Here is an 11,171-nt window from a genome sequence, read left to right as displayed (position 1 = left end):
GTTCAAGAAACCAATTTGAAATGATTGGAGCTTTGTGACATGGTGCATTATCCTGCTGGAAGTAGCCATCAGAGGATGGGTACATGGTGGCCATAAAGGGATGGACATGGTCAGAAACAATGCTCAGGTAGGCCGTGGCATTTAAACGATGCCCAATTGGCACTAAGGGGCCTAAAGTGTGCCAAGAAAACATCCCCCACACCATTACACCACCACCACCAGCCTGCACAGTGGCAACAAGGCATGATGGATCCATGTTCTCATTCTGTTTACGCCAAATTCTGACTACCATCTGAATGTCTCAACAGAAATCGAGACTCATCAGACCAGGCAACATTTTTCCAGTCTTCAACTGTCCAATTTTGGTGAGCTCTTGCAAATTGTAGCCTCTTTTTCCTATTTGTAGTGGAGATGAGTGGTACCCGGTGGGGTCTTCTGCTGTTGTAGCCCATCCGCCTCAAGGTTGTGCGTGTTGTGGCTTCACAAATGCTTTGCTGCATACCTCGGTTGTAACGAGTGGTTAGTTGCTCTTCTATCAGCTTGAATCAGTCGGCCCATTCTCCTCTGACCTCTAGCATCAACGAGGCATTTTCGCCCACAGGACTGCCGCATACTGGATGTTTTTCCCTTTTCACACCATTCTTTGTAAACCCTGGAAATGGTTGTGCGTGAAAATCCCAGTAACTGAGCAGATTGTGAAATACTCAGACCGGCCCGTCTGGCACCAACAACAATGCCACGCTCAAAATTGCTTAAATCACTTTTCTTTCCCATTCTGACATTCAGTTTGGAGTTCAGGAGATGACCAGGACCACACCCCTAAATGCATTGAAGCAACTGCCATGTGATTGGTTGATTAGATAATAAAATGAACAGGTGTTCCTAATAATCCTTTAGGTGAGTGTATGTTATCATTACTTTAGTATTTTCTGAAGATATGGTGATGTCTTACATATTTGAAAGTACTGTGAAATACCTGATGCTACAACATGCTAATTTGTTTTATTATTACAGCGAGTCTAACGTTAATTCCTTTTTTGTTGAAGCAGCTTAAATACTGCAGTTGAGCTGAACGCGAGCTAAAGTTTCTGCCTCATTGTTTCTGCATACAGAATTTAAGGACACACACACACACCCTGACATCCACCAGGCCAGGGGTACAACATGAATCGTTAAAGAAAACACTGATACATCAATAAAACACAAAATAAAGAAACCAGTGTGGGAGATGTGACCCACAACCGGATCACAATTTAAATGCAGCGCAGTGAGAATCCAGACGTTTCATAGAGGAGACAGCATCTGTCTGTCAACAGACTGGAGTTCCGACACTTCACTGATAAACTACAGAGCAACAGAGGCTTCATCATCAGAGGTGGTTTTTATATCACCTCCACACTTACGCTATTTCCATATCTTCTCTCTGCTGTGAGTCTGCAATTCAATAAGTCAATTGTTTTTTCTTTTTCACAATGAGCAATTCATACGCTATTATAATAGCAATGCCAAAGTACAAGCGCACCTGGCTTTAAAAGGTAGATGACACTGATTGGCGTATTGCATGTTATGCCCTACACACCCATGACTTATTCACAGACTAAGTACAACTCTCTTGAACCATGCACCCGGCACCAAGACAATTATTTCTGCCGTCAAACTAGCAAAATTGGAGTTGGACACGCCCCAAAGGTAACTGCGCTATGCGCTTCACACCGTGAAGGACCCTGTGTATATAAAGATTTGCCCCTTCGCCATTTTTCATCTCTGGTGCACTGGCATTTGGGTTCTCCATCATAATACGTACACTCACAGAGGGGATTCAGTAGTCTAATGCGCTTGCTATGGTTACAAGGGGAAAAGTGGTCACAGGAGTGTACGTATGTTAGTAGGCAACTACCTGATGGTGGTTTATTAAAACTTAACAAAAGCTGGTTGCTGTTTTGACACAGTGGAGTAGATCATATTTTATCACGTTCTCTGTTTTTGGCTTTATGTTCATTACATTTACATTTATTCATTTAGCTGACACTTTTATCCAAAGCGACTTGCTATATATGTCAGAGGTCGCACGCCTCTGGAGCAACTAGGGGTTACATTGGCGTCATGTTTACATAAACCAGCTGTTTTATTTGCAAATTCAATAAAACCTGGGGAATAGTAATTGATAATAAAATATGATACGGCTTCAGACACAATTATAATAATATAATATTCTATGGCTACAAAGGTGCAAAACCCCTTTCTCTTACTCAGAAATTTGTTGAAATGTCAGCAGTCTTGAGTAGACCTACAACTAAGCCCAACTAGACCAGGTGTGATGAGTCTTTAAACACTGCAGAATAAATTCAGTGGAGCTGTTTTCTCAAGTGGCTCCTCGTGATCACAGCTGAGGGAGGTGCAGTGCGACACCTGCTGGTCATTTATTGTAAATCCTTTTTGTGTGCTTGCTGTTGGTTCGATGCCATCGATCTTTATAAAATTGAGAACACTTTACTGTCCACAGTATTTACTAAAATAAGCCTTGTGAGGCTAGAATAAATAACAGAAACACCTTTTGTTCAATTCATTACAGTTTAACAGCACCACAAACTAGGCTACATGCTCCAAACTGACCATACAGTTGAATCGCTACCTCTCATAAACTGTTAATCTCTTAAGCATGAAGGGGGATTTAATGCATTATTTAATTTTCGCTAATAAACTGTCATCTAAGTGTATATTTTTGTGGAGACATTGCATCGTCTTAAGGCAAAGAGGGAGAGCCACAGCAGTAATGGAAATTCTTTGGGAGAACCTTAATTTTGAGCCTGAAGCACAGACATAACTGAGAGAGCACACTATCCAATCAGAAGCCAGGGGTTGATAAAGTCCACCAATTCACCAATGAAAGGAAATATTGAGTAATAAATTTGTTTTGTCAGTAAGAAAGGAAAACGAGACATTGTGCTGAATTATTTTTTTTTTTGTTTTGATTTAAAAATTAGATTTTTCGAAAATTCAAAAAACGGCCTGTTTCTGGTTTCTGCCTTTGTTTGGACTATTTGAATTAGATTTTGTCGTTTGGATTCAGAAACCAAAAACGGGAGATTGGTTCTTTTTTTCCATTTCTTCGTTTTTGGTTTGAAACGGCAAAAAGAAAAAGGTGGTTTTCCCGTTTGTTCGTTTCATGATCCAAACGAAAAAACAAACTATCAAAACGTACACAGACTGTGATAATGTATAGTTAACTAGATATTTAACAAAATGTTTCATCTAACGGTAAGGTTAACTTACAGTTGAACATTTCTTTCAAAGCAGCGTTTTTATTGAACTGCAGATGCAAGTTTAACGTTACTATTTCTGGGCAGTGGCTTACGTTAATTCTGTATATTGTGCATATAACATTAATGTTGGAAACCCTTGTAACATCATAGTTAAATCAGTAGGGATGGGGATCAATAACCTTTACCAGGTTCTAAAAGGACCCGTTTCCAAAATTTCTCGAAACCCGAAAATCAATAAGGTGCAAGCTTATCGATACTGCTATCGAGACTAGCGGGTCCTATAACTTTATGTCTCAAGCGTCAAATCTGATTTAACTTGAAACGTGTTGGATAAGAAAACTAATGTTTTTTATTGATGGGGCCGAAACACGGTATTAAACGGGCCGGTGTAGGTACCAGACTGAGACAGTTTATAAGGAAGCTGCAGCCTCGCTGCTCTCTTTCGGCACCTACATAGATACACACACACACACACACACACACACACACACACACACACACACACACACACACACACACACACACACACACACACACACACAGCCAGCAGGCCAGCAGAGAGACTCAAACGCCGCTCCGTCACGGTGAAGACCGTGAATTCAAGTTAACGTTAGCTCCAGACTAACGATACTTGAGTTGACGACAGGTACGCTCATTACTGTAAGTACGTGCAATAAAACCTTAGCGAATAAAAATACATTACTATATCAATAACCTGTGTGTAGGGTAAACATGTAGAAAGAGCTTAAGTTCACAGCTCTGCTGTTTCGTAGAAACCATAGCCACTTTGTGTAGCCACTCTGTGAGGAGGGGTGGTATCACAAAAAAGTGTCAAGTAGTGTCAGTGCATACCCTCTAATTCTATTGACTGTCTGTTTCAGAATAACCCTAAAACTAATGCCTGACTTTTATTTATACTATTAACACATTGTTACATGGGACTCCTTCTATTTGCTGATAGCGAAGTTAATTTATGTCATTTTTACAACAGCCAAAGCAGCTCTGGATTTCTGGCATGGTGACTCAAGACAATTCAGAGAAAGACAAAACCTTTGTCCAAGGAACTGAAAACGCAGACAACGGGAGGAGGTGGTCCAAGAAATGAGAGGGAGCTGCCTTAGATAAGTGGTCAGTTGGATGAAGAGCGGTGTAAAGAGGTCATATCCTTGATGAACCACATCAGTGACCCATGAGTACAGACAGCATCTCATCCATCCACAATCCTAATGAATCACACACCGTACTCTGTGGTTCCAAGACTGCTGGACACTAAAGGTCTGATAAGTATTTGCATCCTGTTCTGTAACCATAGTTCATAGATGTAAGTATGGCATGTGATTGCAACCAAAAATGTTCTTTCATTTCTCTGTTGTTGCAGATATGTCAAGATTTTAGCCTGCTCTTTGGACCGGAAACAGCTGCCAAACTGCTTGAGAAGTGGTATATAGCCTACAAAGAAAAGGTGATCAGAGAAGCAGAGAGTCGTACTACCACTCCAGTGCTCCAGAGTTTGGTGAAGTCTGCCAGGAATCAGTACAATGATGAATCTTCAGAGGATATCCCAGGTATTCAATTAAAGGCAGATGAAATGATTTTCAATGCATCATGTCATACACGGTACTTATGATGACTTATCACAAGCTGATAAATTAAGATGTTTCTTTGTGCCCAGATACCCAGAGAGAATTAGGGACAGTAGATTAAGTGGCCTTGAAATTAAGGGGGTTTTCACACCTACCTCCTTTGGTCCAGACTTTCGGACTTTTGAGTTAGATCCGAACCAAACAGAAGAAATTTGGTATGACGAAAAGAGGTCTGGATCAAACAGCGCAAACAGCACATCAGTCAGACTTAGGTGACCAGAGCTCACAAGAAGATTCCTGTGACATGGACCTAGATGTGATCAATCAACCTTCAACATCTCAAATGTCAAAAGACCACGCAAAAGATATGTGCGCTTCAGTTATAGCAAAGTTACAGGGCAGTGGTGTTGCCAACAATGTGGTGTTATCCATTGTTGAAAGCACGGAGGAGTATGTCAATGAAGTTCATGCAAATCTTAAAGAACAACTGTTAAGTGCAGTGCCTGCTGATAATCTCAGTAGAAGTGCAGTGAAGAAGTCTTCAGCAATACTTTCAATCCATTTAGTGAGTTAAACAAACTCAAAATGAACAAAGTATTTTAGTGAGAAATTGGGTGGTGTTGAACCTGTAGAAATTCACTTAGGAGTGAGATATGATTCAAAGAGAAACAAAGTATCTGGAGTATATGAGCAGGTACCAGTGAATGACACTTTCATTTATGTACCCCTGTTAAAAACATTGGAGTTTATTTTCAAGAATGTGTTGTCAAATTAATAAATCTGCTGCTCTTAGTAACTTGTATCAGGATTTCTGTAATGGAAAATACAACCGACATCACCCATTGAATTCAAAATCCCTAAATTCGTTACAAATTCAAGTTTATAACGATGACTTTGAAACATCAAATCCACTCGGGTCAAAACAAGGAATTCATAAGCTTCGATGTTTATATTTTACACTCATTTTACACTCATCAATTCATCCCTGATGAATATCCATCTCATTTCTTTGTTTCATTCCCAAGATGCAAAAAAATATGGCATTGACAAAATATTGACAAAGTCCTTAGTTTAGTGAAAATGATCCACCTGTGATGTTACGCACTAAATTAACCAATGGGGAGCATTACAGTTATCTTGGCGAATCCAAGTGAAAATTCTTGTTTTGGGATCAAACGCAATAGTATTCTCAATTCCTACGTCATACTTCAATGTATCAGATAACTTTGTGTTCGACATCATGCATGATATCTTTGAAGATGTTGCACAGTATGACCTTTATTTGTAATGAAAAAATTCTCCAACGCGAATATGCATTCAATTATCGCTTCATGGATACAAAGAATCGTCCAACACGCATAAACATGTTTTGTACTGGCAGTGGTATTGGGTTTGATGCCAGTCAAACCTTATGCCTTATTCCGAACCTCCCACTAATCTTCGGTGACGTTGTCCCAGAAGGTGACACACATTGGCATTTTACTTTTGTTGCACATTGTAAACACTGTATTTTCACCATGTATTACAGAGGGAATGACTGTATATTTAAAACATGTTATTGAAGAACATCACAGGTTATTTACAGATTTGTATCCTCAAAATAATTTGATCCCAAAGCATTACTTCATGATCCATTATCCCAAGTGTATACGCCAAATTGGTCCTTTAGTACATGTTTGGAGTATAAGATATGAAGCAAAACATAAATTCTTTAAGTCTAGCATAAAAAACTTTAAGAACATAACTAAATCCCTTGCAAAGAAACACCAAATAGCTGTTGCCTATTATTGGGAATCATTGTCTGCCAAAGGTATTGAGTCGGGGCCTTCAAATCAAAAATACTGACTGATGTTGAAAATGGTGACTTGATTTCAGAGCATTTTCAAATGGATATATCAGATGAGATAAGTGTCACATCTTGGGTTAAACACAATGGTATTGAATATCATACTGGTCTTGATGTTTCCACAGATTTTGTTCATGAGATGCCAGTTTTCAATAAGATTGTTTGCATCTTTCTGAGAAATGAAGTCCATTTTTTGGTATCGGAAACTGAGACTACATTTGTAGAGCATTTTCATGCATTTCTTGTTGTTGACAATGTGCATAATGTTTCAGTTGTTACACCTCATGATTTGAGATACTTTAAGCCCTTTGATGTCCAAATGTCATATGGTACAGACTCATTTTTCTATGTTGTGCCAGACAGCTGCATTCTATAGGGCAAGCAAGAGAGCTACCTCGTGTTCTGAGTAGTATTGTACAAGGTCATTGTACAGGGCGTTGTTGTTCTGTTTCTTGTCAAATTTAAAAGTGAAGCTTTTGTTAAAGAGGTGTTATCATGCTTTTTGGCTTTCCCCCTCTCCTTTATTGAGTTATATATCTTTTTTGTGCATGCAACAGGTTTGCAAAGTGAAAAAGCCCAAAGACCAGCCCAAAGATAGTTCCCATCTCCCACAGAAAGCTCTGCTCCGAACGGCTTGAAAACAGTTCGTTTGTAGTCCAGCCCTTCACTTCCTTTACTTGTGACGTCACAGTGAAAGAGAGAATATTCACTATTCACTGCATCATCATCACGTGCGCCAGACAGAGGCCAGCAACATAAAGTTTTATATTTTGCAATTTTCATATGGAATTTCATCACTAAATCCACTTCTGAGAAGTTTTAAGGTGAGAAATCAGCTGTGTAGATTTCGAATATTGACAGTTTTACGAGAAGTGATGGCGGAACAAAAATGTGCTTGAATATTGTCGGTGTTGAGGAGCTCAGCAAGTGGCTGCGGGGGAAGCCTGTGCCAACCCGCGGGAGGAGCGTATGAGGCCAGCCAGCCGCCCGCTCACAGAGGCCTCTGCTCCCGCCGTCACATAGACCGCTGCAGCAACAACGGCAGAGGAAACACAGCTGGAAGGTTTTCATACCGCTTATCTGTCTTTACATTCTGAGGAATGTTGAAACGTTTTAACTTAAAAAAGAGAAAGCTGTGCGGATCGCTGGTGTGTGTGTCGCATTGAACATTACGTCGTGGCAGTTGTGTGTGGTGTCGCTATGACAACAAGCTACGTGCTATCTCTGGGTACTATCTGCAATGGAAAACGGAGCAGGGCCGAGTAGAGTCGAGTCTATCGATTTGCGCTATGGTAGCATTTTTCGGCAAGGCAGCATAGATCGTCAGAACACCGGCAACAGTTCAACATTTAGTCCTAAAAGATGATGCAACTGCGACTCTATTTGGGCCTGGAAATTCACAATCACAACCTGTAAGTATGCTTTATTGGTTGTGAATTATATTTAAAATAAATACAGCAATGTAACTTCACAGACTGTTCAAGTGCGGAGTTGTTGTAAATGTTGGCTAACACAGCTAAAGTTATAACAATAAAATGGTAATGTTACACCTGATGTGAAAGCTACTGCGCAAACGTTCAAATTGTTCGGTCGATTTTTATGTAAAATTGAGTTGAAATATGGTGATTTTTGTAGCGGTTTATTGTAAGATGTGGAACGATGATGTTGTGTGGTTGTGGACCATCTGCTAGGTTACGGTCTCAGTCTGAAGCGGCTTTGATTTGGATCACACTCATAGACTGTATATAAAAATCACACTACCTTGTTTCTTACGACCCGCCCTTCTCTGCTTCTGATTTGCTAGTAGTCTTTACCTGGGAACTGCGCATGTGCAACTCCCAACAAAGATTTGGTACAAGTAAGATCCATCACTCTGTAGCTCAAGAGCGGAGCATACAACACATAGGGTGAAAAGAGGAGCTGCAGCAATGTGCAGTATGAGAAAAATATGGTGTTTTTAGAAAATTAAACCATGTAAACATTTTAGTTGGGTGTTAACTGATCACTGGGGGCAGTGTTGAACAGTTACTCCATAAGTGTCTAAAAGTGAACTTTGAACACCAACATAGTGTTACTGTCATCGGTTGTGGTGTTAATAATTTACACTATAAGAGTTTGTTGGTTAACACTGTCATAGTGTTTATACTATTAACTCATTCGAAAGTGTTAATTTTACACTTTATTAGTGGTTCCCATATAAACCCTGGGTGAGTGTTAATTTTAACTCTCAGGGTGTTAAATTTGCGATTTCATATTTACTGTGTGGTGGAGAATGTATACCACTGTAAATCAAAACCTTTAATAATGAGGTTTCATTATTAAAGGTGCTTTTATCTACAGGTCATTACAATAAAACTTAAACAGACAAGTTTTTAAATGCTGAAATTCTGATTCAAATCCTGAATTAGGTTTGTGTCCTGTACTGTAAGTAAAGTCTTAGCATTAGTGGGTGGCATGAACCATCTACCAAGAAAAACATGGATGATTTTGGTCTATATGCCATCAGGTAACTTGACTAACAAGCTGATCTCCTGTACTCCTTTCCCTTCCCACTATCCCAACCAAAGGCCCATAAAAACCTATAACTCTCTCTTACCTTTAACTATTAACCTCCTGGAGCCTGACGAGTTGTACACCTTGTGATTGTGTGTCCAGGTACAAGTGCAAGTGTAGATGCCCTCGTGATCTTTGGTTGCATTGTTAATCCTCAGGTCAGCTTTATTGTCACCTTCAAGAAAAACGAAGTCCTGCAGCCGGAAACGAGATAATTTGAAGAGGACTATGAAAGGAATTTGGAAACAAGACAAGGGAGTATGATGCTAACCAGTAAAAATACAAACATTGTAAAATCAAAAAGTTGGAAAATAACATTTTATGTAATGTACTGAGACCTTGGCAATAATTTTCTTAGCATTCATGTCAGTATAGCATGTTGAACTGAACTGAATAATGCGCATAAAAAAAGACAACATTTAGTCCAAAATATATAAAATTATTATGTATAATTATAGATTACTTTACAATATGTTTGGCCTTCTAAAACAACATTAAGTAAAGCTTTACGTGTCCCTTTGTTTGCTGATAATTTCCTGTAAGCAAACTAATATGAAACTGTCATTTCCTCAGACATTCTGAGAACGGACTATATCATCACCACCATTATCTCTATCATTTTCTCCCCCAGACGAGTGAGGACATGGAGACAGAAGTCTTTCTGTGTGTCTTGGTCACATGCTGCCAAATTAAATATCTTATAATGTAGAAAATGTGTGTGTGCAGCATCAGCAGAGAGGTATATTTAGCAATACAAATACACAATGATTGATGAAAGTGGCACTATTACTATTTTTCACTCATTTTTATCCTACCTGCTCACCCCTATGTTGTGCACCAGAACTGCAGAGTATCTGCTACTGTTATTATTACAATAGATTATCAACTTTCCAAAAGCTTTTACTTACATACAATTTCATTTTAAGTAGTCACATAACAGGTTTACAGTTTAGGAAAACGCAATTGCTATTCACTATTATTCAGGTGTCACAAGTCATACCTTGTACCAGGTGAATTCTCCTTTCATAATTTCACATATCTCCATGACAGGTTTTGGACATGGGACCCTTTTGTTCCAGTCAGAGTTATTGATTTGTCCATAAAGCAGTGCTGAGTCATTTTTAGTTTTGACGACGTAAATTCGTACATGATAGCGATGACACTGTCCTGATGGTTTTATGTGCCTAGAAAATTAGCAAAAGTTCTCAGTAGAAAAATTATAGTATGTCAAAAAGAGTTGCATCACATGAATTTGATCTTATTTTTAATGATAAAAATAAGGAAAATAAATCCAAATTAACTTATTATTTTAGAGACATCAACAGACAAGTATTCTTACCGGGCAGTGTAAAAGCCAGAATTCTCAGTGAGGAGGTTTAAGAAAAATAATGCGCCACCGTGGTAATGTACCGGCTCACTGTCGTTAGCAGAGATTTCCTCAATACTGGAGTTGTCTGTGAAACTGGAGGTATTTTTGTACCATTTGAATTCTTCATCAGTGAAGTTGTTGTCAGGCAGATCCAGGGGCAGAAAATAAAATGCTTCACCTTCAAGAAGGTTGAATGACTCCTTGTCAGAGTCCATACATTGGGACTTGTCTGTCTCTGAAAATTAAGAAAATGAGAAGATGATCGTGATAATGGTGGTGGTGATTATACATACAAATATATAAACCGTAAACCTTACAGGTTAGCTCCTACTTGCATTTTTCTTGTTCTAACCCTAGGTTTTTAATTGAAATTTTACAGTGAGTGTGTACATATATTTACATGTATATTTATATATACACACATTATTAGATACACCTGTTCAATTGTTTGTTGTGTATGTGTACATATATACACACACACACACACACACACACACACACACACACACACACACACACACACACACACACACACACACACACACACACACACACAC

At 39.0% G+C, this 11,171-nt stretch overlaps 1 protein-coding gene and 1 long non-coding RNA gene across 4 annotated transcripts in view; one reads left to right on the top strand and one right to left on the bottom strand.

The window, feature by feature from the left end:
* Nucleotides 1-11,171, bottom strand: part of LOC123974173 (interleukin-1 receptor-like 1) — a 28,863-nt gene that overhangs the window by 10,167 nt on the left and 7,525 nt on the right. The window contains exons 1-3 of one of the 2 annotated variants that reach the window (XM_046054665.1): nt 10,585-10,855; nt 10,246-10,429; nt 9,289-9,439 (exon numbers count right to left, since the gene is read on the bottom strand). In XM_046054665.1, coding sequence (XP_045910621.1) covers nt 9,289-9,439; nt 10,246-10,429; nt 10,585-10,829 — 580 coding nt within the window. In that variant the 5' untranslated portion in view covers nt 10,830-10,855. Of the gene's footprint in view, nt 1-9,288; nt 9,440-10,245; nt 10,430-10,584; nt 10,856-11,171 lie in introns of those variants that run through there. The other variant, XM_046054664.1, reaches the window with a different exon arrangement.
* On the top strand, nt 3,204-4,855 carry LOC123974178. 2 transcript variants are annotated; one of them, XR_006825780.1, is made up of 3 exons: nt 3,204-3,923; nt 4,255-4,538; nt 4,642-4,855. It is a non-coding gene; the product is annotated as an uncharacterized LOC123974178 (long non-coding RNA). The 2 variants fall into 2 exon arrangements; XR_006825779.1 differs by having other exon boundaries at nt 3,204-4,538.

Source organism: Micropterus dolomieu, linkage group LG07 (genome assembly GCF_021292245.1).
Source record: "Micropterus dolomieu isolate WLL.071019.BEF.003 ecotype Adirondacks linkage group LG07, ASM2129224v1, whole genome shotgun sequence".
In the NCBI taxonomy this organism is placed as follows: domain Eukaryota; kingdom Metazoa; phylum Chordata; class Actinopteri; order Centrarchiformes; family Centrarchidae; genus Micropterus; species Micropterus dolomieu.
The sequence above is the reverse complement of the archived record's forward strand: the minus strand, read 5'-3'. Positions and strand labels throughout refer to the sequence as shown.